General features: G+C 51.2%; 1 protein-coding gene across 3 annotated transcripts in view; it reads left to right on the top strand.

Annotated features, from left to right (window-relative positions):
- Positions 1–17,823, top strand: part of CUNH1orf159 (chromosome unknown C1orf159 homolog) — a 40,611-nt gene that overhangs the window by 20,131 nt on the left and 2,657 nt on the right. The window contains exons 2-11 of one of the 3 annotated variants that reach the window (XM_027766532.1): positions 3,361–3,444; positions 4,091–4,216; positions 5,245–5,420; positions 5,593–5,690; positions 8,279–8,354; positions 13,320–13,415; positions 13,685–13,750; positions 15,265–15,399; positions 16,834–16,859; positions 16,956–16,986. In XM_027766532.1, the coding sequence (XP_027622333.1) occupies positions 5,619–5,690; positions 8,279–8,354; positions 13,320–13,415; positions 13,685–13,750; positions 15,265–15,399; positions 16,834–16,859; positions 16,956–16,986 (502 nt within the window). In that variant the 5' untranslated portion in view covers positions 3,361–3,444; positions 4,091–4,216; positions 5,245–5,420; positions 5,593–5,618. Of the gene's footprint in view, positions 1–3,360; positions 3,445–3,675; positions 4,217–5,244; positions 5,421–5,592; positions 5,691–8,278; positions 8,355–13,319; positions 13,416–13,684; positions 13,751–15,264; positions 15,400–16,833; positions 16,860–16,955; positions 16,987–17,823 lie in introns of those variants that run through there. The other 2 variants (XM_027766531.1, XM_027766533.1) reach the window with 2 other exon arrangements.

Below are 17,823 nucleotides of genomic sequence, written 5' to 3'. Positions count from 1 at the left end.
AGTCATAAAATTCTATTTCACCAGTTCAGTCTCATGTACTTTATCTTTTGTTATGAGTCAGTTTTTTCAATTAAATTCTGAGATATAATATTCAATTCCAGACTTGTCCCCATAATTAAGTTTGCCATTTTCTTAGTTTTTAGCCTTTTTTTGGGGGAGGGGGTGTTTTGCTATAGGGTGTGTGGGCTCGCCAGAAAGACAGAGAGAGAGAGAGACAGAAAGCGAGAAATCACCCCCAGGGGGGATGGCCATGCTGCAATCTCTTGTCCTCCATTCTCCTCTCGGGATCTTGGGCATGCACGCACACACGCCCGGTGTGAATTTAAGCCAGAATATTCTTGTCTTTTCTTCCCATATGAAGGATAATCTTGCCAGGTATAGTATCCGTGGTTGCAATTGCTTTTCCTTTAACACTTTGAATTTATTTTCCCATTCTTTCCTCACTCGCGTTGTTTCCGATGAGAGATCCGCTGTCAGCCTGATGGGATATCCTTTGTAGGTAACTTGCTGTTTCTCTCTTGCCAATCTTAGTATCTTGTCTTTGTCTGTGGTTTTGGTCAATCTGGCTATAATGTGTCTTGGAGAAGATCTTCTTGGGTTGATTCTATTTGGGGTCCTTTGTGTTTCTTGAGACTGGATCTTTGAATGCTTCTCTAGGTTTGGAAAGTTTTCTTCTAGGATTTCATGGAATAGATTATCAATGCCCTTATGGGTCTCTTCCCCTTCTGGGATACCAATTATCTGGATGTTTGGATGTTTGATGGTATCTAGTATTTCTCATATAGTATTCTCATGTTTTTGGACAATTTTCTCAGTCTTCGTGGTGGATTTTTCTAGGCCAGTAATTCTATCTTCTACAAGTGAGACTCGATTTTCAGTGTGATCTAGTCTGCTTTGAATATTTTCAAGGGAGGTTTTGACTTCCGGTATTATCGTCTTCATCTCTAACAGGTCCTTTGATTCTTTTTTAAAGTGTGTAATTCCTCTTTTAGATCTTGCAAGAATTTCCTTACGTGCTGGAACTTATCAGCTTCTTTCTCCTGCCTCTTTGGCAATTCATTGTCTCTCTTTTCTTCTATCTCTGTGAGCTTTGTCACCATGAAAATTCTAAATTTTTTACCAGGTATTTCCATGAATTTCATCATACTGTCTGAGGGTGAAGAGGACTTATTTTTCCTTGGAGGGGAGGTCTTTTCTCGTTTTTCCACATTTCTTGTGTCCCTGTGGTGATTTCTAGTCATCTGATGGATGGTGCGTGTCTTCTAATTCTTGAAGTTCAGTCTGAGTGTTCAGAGGCGTGCAGGGGAAGGTGATCTGCAATCTCTCTTCCGTTCCATTCTCACTTTTTGTGCATCAGAATCAGGGAATAGAGGAATATTCTGACCCTAACTGTATTCAGACGTATAGATTCTATTCACTTGGACCTGTCTAGACTCTTAATGAGCAGAGGCTGAGAAGCAAATGAGTAAAGATTAAAAAAAAAAAAAAGAATTAAATAAAAGGAAAGAAGAAAGCATAAAATAATAAGAAAAAAAGGGTAATAAAAACTAGATTTTAATATTAAAATGCAAATATTGAAAACCACGTGGCATGCAAGCATGCTGTGCAAAAGCACTACTTCACAGCTGAAGTTCAGGATTCATGTAGAGGTGGGCCCGGTTTCTGTCTTTCTAGAAATAAGTAAGGAAGAAGTCTCAGCAGAAAATTTTCATTTTAAGTCTCTGAAAGCACTAGTACATAGCTGAAGTTCAGGATCCATCAGGTGTCAAGTTTTCTAGTGCTAAGTATATACAATATATACAGCCAAGCTGATATATGATCAACTTATAGAAAATTCTAGAAAATGCAAACAGCTTTGCATTGATAAGGTCAGCTTGTTGGGTGCCTTGGTCCAGGTGTTGAGGAAAGAGGGATCATGGGGTGCTAGGCATCTTCTGCATGGATGAGTTGCCCTGACTTGGTTGTGGCTTTGCAGGTGTGTAGTTTGTCAGAACACACGAAGTTGCATACTTCAAATGGATGTGGTTTATTTTATGTAAGTTATACCTTAATAAAGTAGGCTGAATAGCAGGCAAAAACATTAATTGAAATATTAGACTTTTTGGGCTGACAGGTGGTGTGATGGTTAAGGTGCTAGACTTCTACATGGCTAACCATGGTTTGAGTCCTGAACCTGGCAGCCTGCTTCTCATTCTCTGTCTGTCTCTGGTCAGATTTAATAATAATTATAAGAACAATAAATGAATTAAATCACTCTGAAAAAAAAAAAAAGAAATATTAGATATTTTAAAATTTTTTGCTGGGGCCAGCAGATGTTGTGGTGGTTAGGGGCACTGGACTCCCACATGGCCGACTGAAGTTTGAGTCCTAGACCTGGCAGCTTACTTTCTCACTTTCTCTCTCACTCTCTGTCCCTTTCTGGTCAAATTAAAATAAATAAATAAAGTTAAAATAAAAATAATTCTTTAATTAAATTATTATTGTTATTATTTTGTTGTTGTTGTTAAAGGGCACATATGCTTACTAGAGAGAAAGGAAGTGAGAAAGCACCTGCATAGGAACTGGTCATGACACAATCCCTTCTCCTCCATTGGAATTTTGGGTATATACACACACCTGTCCAGCATATTTTTCAAGCCACCAAGATTGAGACTTGAGCTGCACAGTCTGCTATGCAGAATCCAGCCTCCTTAACCACTACGCCACCAGCTGACCCATAATATTAAGCTTTTATTTATTATTTTTGAGAGATCTTTGCTATAGGGTACATGCGCTCACCAGACAGAGACAGAGAGACAGAAAGTGAGAAATCACCCCCCAAAAGGTGATGGCCATGCCTCAGTCCCTTCTCCATTCTCTCGGGACATTGGACACGTACACATATGTAGCCAGTGTGAGTTTCAAGCTGCTGGGTCCAGGGCTCAAACCATGGTTGACCTGTGGGAGTCCAGAGCCTTAACCACTAGACCACCTGTTGGTCCCCAAATTGAACTTTTGATTCCTGAATTGAAATGATGCTTTATAACTTAGCATGACACTGGGGTGCCTCTTACCAGAGGGTGAACAGCAGGGTCTGTCATATCTGGAGTTTACACGGGGTACGGAAAGATAGCGTCTGTTGAACAAGTGGTAAATGGACCAAAAGAAGAGATTTGATTGCACCCTATAGGTAAGGAGTGGGGTGTGTCTGTCCTAGGAGTATGTTGCTGTCTATTTCACATGAGGGTCCGCAATGTGGCATGTGTGCCCAAAGTCCTGAGAGGAGAATGGAGGAGAAGGGATTGTGATGTGACCATCCCTCCTGGGAGGTAATTTCTCAGTTTGTCTCTCTCTCTCTCCCTCTTTGTCTTTCTCCTGCAGGCGCATGTGCCCTACGACAACAAAAAAGAATTTCCATCACAGAAAGGAAGAGGTAATCAGGGGAAAACAGGTGATTTTAATCAGGTAAAATTCTGGGAGCAAGAGGACTGATTTTTTTTAAGCATTTCTTTTTTTTTGGAGAGGTTTTTTTTGTTGTTGTTTGTTTGTTTGTTTGTTTGTTTGTTTGGCTATAGGGCATGTGTGCTCGCCAGACAGAGAGAGACAGAGAGACAGAAATCGAGAAATCACCCCCCAGGGGGGATGGCCATGCCACAATCCCTTCTCCTTTATTCTTCTCTCAGGATCTTGGGAACGCATGCACATGCGCCCGGCATGAGTTTTAAACCACCGGGTCCGGGTTGTGAGCTGCGGTCAACTACATGGGAGTCCAGCGACATAGCCATTATGCTAACTGCTGGTCTCCGCAAGAGGACTGATTCTCCTGCAGGCCTCAGCACCGTCCTCCACCCATGCAGTGTGGTCCTTTTGCTGACAGCCCTGGACTGAATCTAGCATGAAGTGAATTGCAGAACAGCCCCCACTCCTCCTTGCAGAAGGGACTAGAGCCATGTTCACTCTGAGGCTGCTCAGCCCTCATGAGCACACACAGCCCACAAGGTCTTCTTCCACAGGACCTGCAAGGCGAGAGCGGGCCCACCAGTCAGGGCCAGAGAGCAGATTCTCATCCCTGAGCTCCAAACTAAAACACCCTCTCTGCGTTCTTTCTGAGGACCTGCCTGGAAACAAAGTGGGGCTGCTGCTGTTGAGCTTCCGACTTGGGGAGTCAGAGACCTTCCCTGCCTGCATGCTGGTGCCACTCCACAGCTGTTTTTGGCAAGTCGGAGTCTCTTCAGAGGTAACTTTTATATGTCAGAAAATGTATCAGTCATGTCTGGGACACTGTGATTATGAATTCCACCTCGCAGGTTAACGGAAGTCTGTTAAAAGTCTTACAAATACTACTTGGAGGGTCAGTCAGGTGGGTGCGTGTGAGAAATGTGATGGCTTAAGCTCTAAATCAGCATCAGGTGTCAAGTTTTCTAGTGCTAAGAAATCTACTTACAGTTTGGTGCTGTTTTGTCTGTTTGCTATCTGTGTCCACCGTCCTTGTTACCAGAAGGCTTTGAGCTCCGGCATTCTTCTGTACCATGATTTTGAATACTTATTTTATCACCTGAAGTCACTGTCTTTCATGTTCCCTCCATGATGAAAACTAAGGCTGAGGGTCCCCAGCAGACCTTTGTCTGCCCTAGAGGCACCCTCGCTGCCAAGCAGGAACCCATCTGGTTGCAAATGCTCAGGATGTGAATTAGAGTTTCACTAGGACAGAGAGTGTCTACACCTCTTGAGGTAATAGAGTGATAAATGGCCTCTGCTTCTCAGATCCGAGCTGAGCCAAAGCATACTGTGCCCATCTGAACTGCCCTGCTGCTCAGTCAGACAGCCCAAAAGTATTGGATTGAGGAGTGAGTCCTCCAGAGTCCAGGTGGTCTGGGACCAGTAGGTGGCATAATGGCTATGTCACTGGACTCCCATGTAGTTGACTGTGGTTTGAGTCCCAGACCTGGTGGCTTAAACTCACGCTGGTGCGTGTGCGTGCATGCCCAAGATCTTGAGAGGAGAATGGAGGAGAAGGGACTGTGGCGGCCATCCCCCCTGGGAGGTGATTTCTCACTTTCTGTCTCCTTGTCTCTCTCTGTCTTTCTGGCAAGCGCATGTGCCCTATAGCAAAAACTTCTCCCCCCCAAAAAATAAAAATAAAAAAGAGTCCAGGTGATCTGAGTTCAGTCTTTCTGGTCCTCAGATATGTGTGCTTCTTACTGGGAAGTCCAGTTGGACTCTGGGTGCCCCAGGCCACAGCCCCTTCCTGGTTTGTCCTCACAGTGACCAGCAGCAGGGCCTCACCACCACCTTGATTTGCAGGCCTGGACTCCAGGTCTGCAGGGCTCAGCATCAGGCCCATGAGCTCCTGGCTGCTTAGCACCCTCGGCCACACTGAGCACTGACCTCCCTGGACGGGCAAGGATCTGATGTCTAAAGCTCTCATCCTGGAGGGGCAGGTAAGGGTCCTGCCTTGGCCCCCACCATTGCCCTGGAAGGCAGGTCTGCATCTGCACAATGTGCTCCACTCTGTTGCAGCCCACCCTCTTCCCTGTTGCAGCTGTGCCTTCCTCTGTTCCCTGTTGTGGCCCCTCCTCCCCATTGCAGGCCCCTCTATCCTCTCTATTCCAGGCCCTGTGCTCCTCTTGCTCCCAGGCATGGCCCTGCAATGCCTTGCCCTCCTGGCCGGCCTTCTGGTGGGAGTTGCCAGCAAGTCCACAGAAAGTGTGGTAGGTACCCCTGTCGCGGGTCTATACTGCTGATACCAGAAATCAGATCTGAGCCTCCAGGGAGGGCAGAGGACTCTTTCCTGGAGGGATCTAAATCTTTAACCTTTAGGGTTCACTGGTGCCCCAGATTTAAAGGTACTAACTGGGTCCACTCTCAGAGTCAGAGGGACCTGTGTCATGCAGAAGGCAGCAAAGACTTGGCACTTGTTCTGGGCTGCCCTCTGGAAGTTCCTCTCTTTGCCAAACTAGACTCGTTTAGCTGTGATAAACACACAAGCTGAGGTTAAACTCTCTCCCCTGAGACCTGTTTACCCTGGCCTGTGGTTGGGGAACAGGCCTTTGTACACACTGTAAATGCACCGCACACGGACATGGCGGGGGAGTTCATCCCCTAGAAATGATGACCTGTCCAGGCTCTTCCTCTGTGAAGCCAAGATGGAAACCCCCCATTGAGGGGCGTCTATAGAATTGCAGAGAATGTCAGTGAAACCAGCGTGACCTGTGGCTGGATATATTGGTGGGTGCCAAGGCCTTCAGTTGGGGGCATAGGACAGACTTTTGGTGCCTACTGGGCAGACTCCCAGCCCCTCACCAGGAAATAGGCTGCCCAATGCAGCCTACTTTATATTTCACTGTAGTCTAGAATAGTGGCTTGGGACCAGCAGTTAGCGTAATGGCTATGTCGCTGGACTCCCATGTAGTCAACCGTGGTTCGAGTCCCGGACCTGGTGGCTTAAAACTCACGCCGGGCGCGTGTGCATGCATGCCCAAGATCCCAGGAGGAGAATGGAGCCAGGGCAGATGGCCATGCTACAATTCCTTCTCCTCCATTCTCCTCTTGGAATATGGGCATATGTGCCTGGTGTGCTTTTTAAGCCACCAGGTCTAGACTCGAACTGTAAATAGGCCATGTGGAATCCAGTCTCCTCAACTACCACGCCATCAGCTGACCCAGTAGATATGTAAATTAGCCTGATTCAGTCATCTCACAATGTATACATTTACCAAAACATGTGGTATACCATAACTATATGTGATTTTTTTTTGGAGAGATTTTCACTGTAGGGCGCGTGCGCTCGCCAGACAGACAGAGAGAGACATAGAGACAGAAAGCGAGAAATCACCCCCCAGGGGGGATGGTCATGCCGCAATCCCTTCTCCTCCATTCTCCTCTCGGGATCTTGGGCACACACGCACACGCGCCCAGCGTGAGTTTTAAGCCACCGGGTCCGGGACGTGAACCGCGGTCAACTACGTGGGAGTCCAGCGACATAGCCATTACGCTAACTGCTGGTTCCCTGTAGTGGGTTTTCTTATCCTGTGAAAGAGTTATTAGAATTGGCACTGCAGTGTAGCGTAGCAACTTTAATTTTTCTGTAGGTGACTAATATACATAATTTCACTGATTAAATGCCCCACTCTGTGCCTGCCTGTGACCATGGGGTGTGAGGCAGCTGCTGGCAATGGCTCTGCCCCAGACCAGGAAGACCCAGATAGAGACAGGGTCTGGGCCTCCACCTTCTCCCAGGTAAGGCCTTGACAGGAAAGGGGAAAGGAGAAGACCCCACAAACCACAGAGAACCTGCCTGGGATGGTCCACAGTGAGGCAGGGACACTTCCTCTGCCCCATGTAGAGGAGGAAAGATTTCTCACCCATGGCTGGGTTCATGGCTGAGCTGCCTATAACAAAAGACAGATTAACAAGAGAAATGTGTATTTAGTATGTTTTATGTGACACAGGAGCCTTCATAAAGAAATGAAGACCCAAACAGGGAAATCCCTGTATTCTTATGTTGAGTTTGATGAGGAAGTGGATATTTGTAAATAAGTATGGTTGGCCAAAGGGTATAACCTAATGGTAACCAACTGGGGAAACATAGCCAGGCCGGTTTGTTCAGATTCTTTTGAGTCCTTGTGCCTTCAGAGATAAGGACGTTCCTTTCTTCTGGTATAGGGTGGGCACCTCTCGAATGAGGGTCTTAGGGCCTACTTCAAGGGAAGGTTATTACATTCTTTTCTAGATTTTATGAGAGGAGAAGGGCAGTAGAAGGTCAGAGGTCTTCCTGCTTCTGCCAAGGTGCCATGTTTTGGGCTAGTGTGTTCTGAACCCCATCACCTACCAGACTGGCCAAGGCCCAGGTCTCTAGGTCAGAATCTCTAGGTGAGCCCAAGAGCTCTAGTTCAAAACAGCTTTGTCAATCCAGAGATTCTCCTTCCTGGCTTTCAGGAGTCCAAGCAGCTGCTGTGGAACATACTGGACAGGTCTTGGCCTGACCCTAGTGGTTTATTCACTCTTAGACATTTACTGGCTACATGTCCTGCATGGCACAGACAGGACCATGCCCTTGAGGGGCTCTCAGGGCCCACAGGGAGTAGTAGGTAGGGAGGTCATCAAGGTGTATGCGGGACAGCCCTGAGGAAGCCCCAACCTCTGCCCGTAGCAGCCCCTTCCACACGGGCTGTAGCAGGGTGTGTACTGTGGCCGTGGTCCTCATCTCGCCCCTGGGCCGGCCTGAGGCTGACTCTGGAAGAAGCCGACCTGCTTGGCCCAGGTGTGGGCTAGAGTCTCACTGGCGTCTCCCCTTCAGGCCCAGCAGCCCGAGTGCTGTGTGGATGTGGTGGATGCCAATGCTACCTGTCCAGGCACAAGCCTGTGTGGCCCAGGTAAGCAGACCCCAGATCGGTGTGTATGTGTGTCCAGGTGGGTATGTGTGTCCACTCTGGCCTCAGCAATAAGGACAATGGCTCACATATGCTGGGGAACTGGAGGGGCTGGGGGCAGGTGGCAAGCAGTGCAGACTGCAGAGGTGGGGTACAGGGCCCTATCTGTCCCTCTTCCTTGGTGGTTGAGGCAGGACCCTGAGAGGGGACTATTGCTCTACAGGGAACAGAAGGCAGCACTCAGAAAGAATGTCACATCTTGGGCTGAGGTAGGAGCCATCCCATGACCTCAGCCATTCTCACAGCTGTCCTACTCGGGACATCTGGCAAGTTTAGAGACACATTTGGTTTCACAGCTTGGAGGTGTTGCTGTCATCTGTGGGTGGAGGCCAGGGATGCAGCCCAACACCTAGTGTGCAAGATGGCCCTACTGTAGAGGACAGCGTGGCCTCAGTGTGAGCATGGCAAGGGCGAAACGCTGCTAACAGAACATTCTAGGAGGCTGCATAGATGGAATTGGTAGCAGCTAGAAATGAGGAAGTAAAAAAGCAGTGGCTGGCAGGTGGTGTATGTGGTGGTTAAGGCACTGGACTCCTACATAGTTCACAATGGTTTGAGTCTTAGACCTAGAGGCTTGCTTTCTTGCTTTCCCTTTCTCTCTCTCTCTGTCTCTCATCAAATTAAAAACTAGTAACAACAAATGGAATTAAATAAATAACTCTTTAAAAAAAAAAATGCGGTGGGATGAACAAATTGCATACGACATAGCCATTACGCTAACTGCTGGTTCCCTGTAGTGGGTTTTCTTATCCTGTGAAAGAGTTATTAGAATTGGCACTGCAGTGTAGCGTAGCAACTTTAATTTTTCTGTAGGTGACTAATATACATAATTTCACTGATTAAATGCCCCACTCTGTGCCTGCCTGTGACCATGGGGTGTGAGGCAGCTGCTGGCAATGGCTCTGCCCCAGACCAGGAAGACCCAGATAGAGACAGGGTCTGGGCCTCCACCTTCTCCCAGGTAAGGCCTTGACAGGAAAGGGGAAAGGAGAAGACCCCACAAACCACAGAGAACCTGCCTGGGATGGTCCACAGTGAGGCAGGGACACTTCCTCTGCCCCATGTAGAGGAGGAAAGATTTCTCACCCATGGCTGGGTTCATGGCTGAGCTGCCTATAACAAAAGACAGATTAACAAGAGAAATGTGTATTTAGTATGTTTTATGTGACACAGGAGCCTTCATAAAGAAATGAAGACCCAAACAGGGAAATCCCTGTATTCTTATGTTGAGTTTGATGAGGAAGTGGATATTTGTAAATAAGTATGGTTGGCCAAAGGGTATAACCTAATGGTAACCAACTGGGGAAACATAGCCAGGCCGGTTTGTTCAGATTCTTTTGAGTCCTTGTGCCTTCAGAGATAAGGACGTTCCTTTCTTCTGGTATAGGGTGGGCACCTCTCGAATGAGGGTCTTAGGGCCTACTTCAAGGGAAGGTTATTACATTCTTTTCTAGATTTTATGAGAGGAGAAGGGCAGTAGAAGGTCAGAGGTCTTCCTGCTTCTGCCAAGGTGCCATGTTTTGGGCTAGTGTGTTCTGAACCCCATCACCTACCAGACTGGCCAAGGCCCAGGTCTCTAGGTCAGAATCTCTAGGTGAGCCCAAGAGCTCTAGTTCAAAACAGCTTTGTCAATCCAGAGATTCTCCTTCCTGGCTTTCAGGAGTCCAAGCAGCTGCTGTGGAACATACTGGACAGGTCTTGGCCTGACCCTAGTGGTTTATTCACTCTTAGACATTTACTGGCTACATGTCCTGCATGGCACAGACAGGACCATGCCCTTGAGGGGCTCTCAGGGCCCACAGGGAGTAGTAGGTAGGGAGGTCATCAAGGTGTATGCGGGACAGCCCTGAGGAAGCCCCAACCTCTGCCCGTAGCAGCCCCTTCCACACGGGCTGTAGCAGGGTGTGTACTGTGGCCGTGGTCCTCATCTCGCCCCTGGGCCGGCCTGAGGCTGACTCTGGAAGAAGCCGACCTGCTTGGCCCAGGTGTGGGCTAGAGTCTCACTGGTGTCTCCCCTTCAGGCCCAGCAGCCCGAGTGCTGTGTGGATGTGGTGGATGCCAATGCTACCTGTCCAGGCACAAGCCTGTGTGGCCCAGGTAAGCAGACCCCAGATCGGTGTGTATGTGTGTCCAGGTGGGTATGTGTGTCCACTCTGGCCTCAGCAATAAGGACAATGGCTCACATATGCTGGGGAACTGGAGGGGCTGGGGGCAGGTGGCAAGCAGTGCAGACTGCAGAGGTGGGGTACAGGGCCCTATCTGTCCCTCTTCCTTGGTGGTTGAGGCAGGACCCTGAGAGGGGACTATTGCTCTACAGGGAACAGAAGGCAGCACTCAGAAAGAATGTCACATCTTGGGCTGAGGTAGGAGCCATCCCATGACCTCAGCCATTCTCACAGCTGTCCTACTCGGGACATCTGGCAAGTTTAGAGACACATTTGGTTTCACAGCTTGGAGGTGTTGCTGTCATCTGTGGGTGGAGGCCAGGGATGCAGCCCAACACCTAGTGTGCAAGATGGCCCTACTGTAGAGGACAGCGTGGCCTCAGTGTGAGCATGGCAAGGGCGAAACGCTGCTAACAGAACATTCTAGGAGGCTGCATAGATGGAATTGGTAGCAGCTAGAAATGAGGAAGTAAAAAAGCAGTGGCTGGCAGGTGGTGTATGTGGTGGTTAAGGCACTGGACTCCTACATAGTTCACAATGGTTTGAGTCTTAGACCTAGAGGCTTGCTTTCTTGCTTTCCCTTTCTCTCTCTCTCTGTCTCTCATCAAATTAAAAACTAGTAACAACAAATGGAATTAAATAAATAACTCTTTAAAAAAAAAAATGCGGTGGGATGAACAAATTGCATAATGGTTACATGGCTGAACTCCCACGTAATCAACCATGGTTCGAGTCCCAGGCCCGGTGGCTTAAAACTCATGCCAGGAGCTTGTATGTGCATGCCTGAAATGCCAAGAGAAGAATGGAGGAGAAGGGATTGCAGCATAGCCTTCCTCACTGGGGGTGGGGGGGTGGGGGGGGTGATTTCTCACTTTCTCTCTCTGGTGAGCACACATGTCCTTTAGCAAAAATCTCTGTTAAAAAAAAAAAGTGGCTGACTTTGGGCTGTGGCTTATCCTTTGGCGATAGGTCCTGACAGCTCCCATAGCCCTCTCTTCTGCAATCCCCACCTTAGCAAGTGTGCCTAAAGCCTGGACTGCATGGGAAGATGTGCTGGGCTCTCTCAGGGAGGTGGCATGTACCCCAGACAGGCCTCTGGGTGCAGCCAGCTACCAGCAGTCACCGTGCCTATGGAGGGACTACAAGAGGAGGGGTCTCATGAGGGTGTGCAGTCTGAGGTGGCTCTGACACAGGTGCAAGGATGGGAGTGACTGAGTTACTGGGTTTGTGTGGAGAGATACAGAGGCCCCACAAAGCCGGCAGGCTCACTGGTCCGGCTCTCTGGCTGTGCTCTGCCCCAGCACGTGGCCAGCAGTCCTGCAGCAGCTCTCAGAGGAGCCCAGTTACCTCTTGGCATGAGCACTTCCGGGGCGGTCGCTGGGCTGGCACCAATTCCTTGGCCTCCAGGAATGGAGACATCTGAGTAGACAGTGCCTGCCTCCCCCAAGGTCTGCCGTTTCTCAAAACTAAGGGGCAGAAAAGGGCAGCCAGCATAGAGGAGAGGCCTGTTTCGTGCTGTTAACGGTCCTACGTCAGAACGGGCAGCCTCGGTCGAAATGAAACTGCACGATCAGCCCCGGGTCTCCCACGGCTGCTGTCTCCTCCCCACAGCATCGCTGGAGCTACCTAGTCACCCAGTCCTGACGTCACTCTCAGCCTCCTGTCCACATGGTGTCAGTGCACTATCTCTCACCACAGAAGGCCTTTGTCTCTGAATGGCTCGTTTGTGTTCAGATGAAATGCCAGTAAAATTCATTACAAAGGGCCCGTGGTGTGGGGTTATCCCCCAAAAGCTGTCCAGTGTCTAGCGTCAGCATCCACCACCTACAATCAATATTTATCGAGCATGTCTGCTTGGCCTCTGGACTAAATGTTGGGAATATTAAAAAATAAATAAATAAATGAGGTGAAGATTTAAGACTCAGTTTCCATCCTAAAGGCACCCTGGTCAGTGGACAAGATGGACCAGCCATCAACTGCTGGCCCACAGGAGCTGGATCATGCCAGTGCCTGGGCAGGCCCTTTGTGGATGCCAGGCTAGGAAGGAGAGGAGCAGTGTCAGTCTGGGATGGGAAGTGGCTTTATACTGCAGGGCTCCTGCATGCCCCCAGGGCAGGGGCAGCAGTGCAGGGGCAGCAGGTGAGTCAAAGGGTCAGCTAGGCAGGAAGCAGCACTGCAAGGATGGGCCTTGATCCTCATGGGGTCCGTGAGGGGTACACAGTGCAGGGAAGCACCCAGACCCTGGAGGGGATGGTCCCTGGAAGGGCTCCACACGCGACCCCTGTTTAGTCTGGATTCCTGTTGCTCACTTCCATGGTCTTGTAGAATGGGCGCCCACAGCAATCTGAGTGTGAGAAGTAGCTATGTCTCTTATTGAATTTCTTTCTTTCTTTCGTTTTGTTTAAAGAATTATTTTGTTTAACTTTATTTATTAATTTGACCAGAGAGCGACAGTATGAAGGAGAGGAAAAGTGAGAAAGCAAGCCGCCAGGTCTGGCACTCCAACCATAGTCAACCACGTGGGAGTCCAGTGCCCTTAACCACCATGCTACCTGCCAGCCCCCAATTTTTTTCTTTTTCTGGAACGGGAGCCATTATTCCATCCACATTTCCAGATCGTGTTAGTTTTCTCAAATGAAAGCTATTTTATACGCTCAAAATATAGAAAATGTCCTGGAAGACAGTGATTTGACGTGGACGCTCCCCTGGCTGAAAAGCACCTGCCCTCTTCCTCCTGCCACAGGATGCTACAGACGTTGGAATGCGGATGGGATGGTCAGCTGTGTCCGATGCAGGAACGGAACCTTCCCAGCCTATAATGGCTCTGAGTGCAGAAGCCGTATGTCTCTGTGCAGTCCTTCCACCCCCAGTGTCTGTTTCCCACAGAGGGTCCGTCTCCAGTTTGGGGGGAAGTGGTGGAAGTCACGGTGCTCAATAGCAGGTGGCTCCGCCTTGCCCTGCACGTCCTGCAGGAGCCCGTCTTCCTACCTCTCCATTCAAGACTCCCACAGTCAACTCACTTTCTCATTTCTGGCCTGGGATTGCCTTAGGATTGTGTAAGGGATCCTCAGGGTTCCCTTGCCCAACCCCAGTCCCCCTCTCCCACAGCTGCTGGCCGAGGTGTGCAATTCCCCATGAATAGGAGCACAGGAACACCTGGGCGGCCACATCTCGGTAAGTGTCTAGGCCCACCAGACCAGGGCTAGAGGGACATTGTGGAGCCAGTACAGACCTGACTGCTGGTGTGATGTGGCCACAGCAGGGCCAGCCCAGAGCTCTGTGTAGCAGGTCCCAACGAGAGCCCAGCAGCCCCTGGGACTGGAGTCAGTCGGCATGAGTGGGCGCGTGTGTTGACACCATTGGTGCAGGGCATTCTGGGTTGCAGTTAGTGGTGCTCTCATGGGTGCACATTCCCAGTCACACTTTACACAGACTGGCTTCCACTTTTGCCTCACTCCAAATCCACCCAGCCCCTAGCGACCTCATCCCACAGTGACCCCAGCCTCCAGTGGCCTCAGCTTACAGGACAAGCTGGTTCTCTGGAGAATGGAGGTCACTCTGAGGTCTCGACTGCCCCACCCCAGTGGCTCTTCTTGGGTATAATCTCCAAGGAGACTGGTCCAAGCATACACATCAAACAAAAGTGCCCACCACACACCTGGGCCCAGGGTCATTACAGTGGTCCTCAGGGAGGACATAGGACCCAACTCCTGATCCTGAGATGCAGGTATGACCACACGGAAGAAGCATGGCACCTGGACAGAGGCGTGACTGCAGTCAGGGAGCAGAACCCAGCTCCAGAGTGAGGCTGCTTCTACTGAGATGACTGGGTCCGTGTGGGTATCGTGTCATCTCAGACCTTCCTCCTCTAGCAAAGACATGCTGGACCTGGAACCTGGGCCTAGGACTCTGTTCTGAGTGGGCTCAGCCCTTCCCCACTGGTCTCAGGTCTGTCCTTTGCCTTGTCAGGAAGTGGATCCTGGCTCCAGGTTGATCTCAGGCCCAGTGCTGGCCTGGCCTGCAAGGCTAGCTGTCATACGGAGCTGTGAGGTTTCAGGGTAGGGTCCCATAGATGGGTCCCTGGGCCCCTGTAGCTCAGTGTTGGGGCTCACGGGGCAAGGCTGGAGAGTCTGGCAAACATGCCCATATCTCAGGGTCAGAAGGCCACCCTGCCCTAGCCATCTAGAGCACATCCCCTCCCCCTAACTAATGGTCACTGATTACTGTCCACAGCCCTTGACCCTCAGCCCACCAGCATGTTCTGGCCCTGAGTAGGTAAATGGGCAGATGATAGCAAACGTGTCGAGAGCTGAGGGTATAGCCACAGCCCCAGTTGCCAGAGGCCATGGCCAGACTGGGGAAGCCCAGCCCTGGTGCTTTTGGGAAGTGAACTAGGAGAAACCTTTCCTGGGAGCCGGGGCCAGCACCCTTAACCATCTCCACAATCATGTTGTGTAAGGAACGTGAGGCCAAGAGAGGCGACGCAACTTCCCCAGACCCCATGGTCAGTGGGATGAGCCCACAGGGTGACCCAAGCCAAATGCAGGGCTCTCAACCCTGCCCGGCAGGCCCCTGAGGGTTCAAGTGTGTCCAATGAGTCTGCTGTTCAGGGCGAGGGGCCTGGGGTTAGCAGGCAGTCCTGGGCCACCTGTCTCTCGAGACCTGCCCAGCCCCTGGTTTGCTTACAGGGGGCCCTCACGTGGCAGCCTCCCTCTTCCTGGGGACGTTCTTCATCAGCTCAGGCCTCATCCTCTCCGTGGCTGGGTTCTTCTACCTCAAGCGCTCCAGTAAGCTCCCCAGGGTCTTCTACAGAAGAAACAAAGGTATTGCCCTCCTGTGGCTGCAGCTGGTCCCTGCCTAGCCAGGAAGGGTCATGGCTAGCACATGCCTCCACATGGGGACACCGGTCCAGAGCTGGTGCAGAGACCCCCCCAGAAAGGGAGCCTCCATCCGGGGTGACCAAGCCCAAAGCCAGACAGAAGGAACTGGGTGGGTCAGTGCTTCTCGTGTCTGAGGAGTGGTCATTTCCTGGAAACACCCCATGGACTTGGAAGGTTTGTAGAGGGTATTGAGGCTACTCTCAGCTTCAGACAGCCCCTCTGTAGGTTGGGGCCTGCCCTCAGAGTCCTGGTAGCAGCTGTGTGAAGGACTCGGGTGGAGTGGGGCCCAGGAGATGCTCGGCAGCTTTTGCAGCTGGTTTTATCCTCTTCTCCCAGGGTCTTGGGCAGCCAGCTTATCCTACCTACGTACTGGGCCTGGACATGGGCCCTACCTCCCACCTAGAAAGATAGGTATCCCCACTGCTACACCCTACTTTTAGTGTGGGAGAGTTCCCACACAGGTTTGCCCTCTGTCCACTCGGTGTACCCAGCCCCGCCCCAGCCAATGGGTTCCTGCCAGGCACATGGTCTGGCCAGCAGATTGGGGCCCTCGGTGGACAGATAAATCAAAGCTGGTTGTGTGGCTGGTTGGCGAGAACCCATCAGAGGCTGGGCCAGGGCCCCACCAGCCTCCAGCCTCCAGGCCAGGCCCCACCTGGCCTTCGTGAGGCCTCTGTCTGCCTAGCCTCAGCCAGTGACAATTGGGTGCCTTCAGGGTACCTCACTTCTTGGGGCCTTGTTCGGGGTGGGGAGCTGGCCTCCAGTCAGTATGGTTGCTTCGGGGTCAGCTGTAAGGAGCTGCTGCACAGCTGGACGCAGGGAGTTCAGCTGGTCTGTGGTTAGGTCCCTGCTCCCGCTTTGCCTGCCTGCTTACTATCCTGCCTCCCTAGCGCCCCAGGAACAGGACAGGATGCTTGGCTTGGTCAGCTCAGGTGCCCATGGACAGGGGGAGGCTGGGTGGGCTATGGCACACCTGCACCTCTCAGTGCTGATTCCTGTTGGCCCTAGGGATCACCAGGGCTAGTGGTCACCTCCTGCCAGGGGCTCCTTGCGGGAGACTGGGCAGGATGGGGTAGGTCTTTCTCTCTGGCACTCACTTTCCTGGAGCCCAGAGCAGCACACTTTCTAAAGATTTAGCTAACCTGCACTGCTGGGGAGGCAAGAAGGGGGTTGGTAAGGGGACACTGGCGCTGGGGTGCTTAGGAGGACCTGCCACCCAAGGGTACAGCAGAAGGCCAGGCTTAGGGTGCTGCTGGGCAGTGTGTGGAGGTGGGACCTCCCTGAGCCTGGGCAGAGCCTCTGCCAGCCCCCGAACCTCTACCCAGGGCTGAGGCAGTTGCTCAGCTTCCGGGTTAACGTGCTGTTTCTTCCCCACAGCCCCAGCCCTGCAGCCTGGGGAAGCCGTAAGTAACCCGCACCCTCGGGGGCTGGTGTCCTTGTACCATGTGCGCCTGCACCGGGCAGCCTGAGTTCTCACTGTGCCTCTTCTCCTTCTCAAGGCAGCGATGATTCCACCGCCACAGTCCTCAGGTACTAGCAGCTGTTATGTCACCCTGCGGGGTTCCTCTGGACCCAGGGTGCTCTATAGGCTAGGATCTTGGCCACCCTCCTGGGGTCCTGAGAACCGTTTCATGAGGCAGAGATAAGAGTTGGGGCAGGCAGGTCCCACCCTCCACCTGCCTCTCTTTTTCAAATGGGTCTCTCCCTTTTATTCCTGAGATGTTTGTTGTCTGTGAGAGAGGAGAATCCAGGCCAGCCCCTGCCCCCATGGTCCCTCCAGTCGTTTCCCAAGCCCCAGCTCCACCTGAGAGGTGCAGGGGACCAAGGTGTGGCCTGTCCTGCCTGGCATCTCCTGAGCAGCTGGCTTTGCTAAGCCCAGCAGTTCCAGTGTAGGCGCAGTTATGACCTGTTTCTAGACAAGGTCTTGAGCACAGGGAGGTTAAGTGACCAGAGTCACACAGGTATAAGGTCTGGAGCAATTCACTCAGACTCCCTCCCCATTGTCGTCCTCCACTGTGCACTGGTCTGGTGGGAGCAGGTGACAATTCCTCTTTGGAGACAAAGCACTTCACTGATCAAGGCTAGACCTGCCTATTCTGTAAAGCGCTTGTCCGATTTCTCTACAGCAGCCTTGTCTACAGGTATCTTGACTAACTTAAGATGCCTGGGAGTGTTCTGGGGCTGCTGGGACAACGCACCACAAGTGGGCAGCATGAGAAACAGACGTGTATTCTTTGACAGCCTTGGAGGCCAGAAGTTAGAAATCAAGTTGGAGGGGATGAGGCACGCTCCCTCCAGAGGCTCCAGGGGAGGATCCTTCCTGCCTCTCGCAGCTCCTGGTGGCTCCAGGCTTCCCTGGGCTTTGGG

The sequence above is a fragment of the Tupaia chinensis genome, unplaced genomic scaffold, assembly GCF_000334495.1.
Source record: "Tupaia chinensis unplaced genomic scaffold, TupChi_1.0 Scaffold143584_1, whole genome shotgun sequence".
NCBI classification, from domain to species: Eukaryota; Metazoa; Chordata; class Mammalia; order Scandentia; family Tupaiidae; genus Tupaia; species Tupaia belangeri.
Note: the sequence above shows the minus strand (reverse complement) of the source record. Positions and strands in the feature narration are given on the sequence as shown.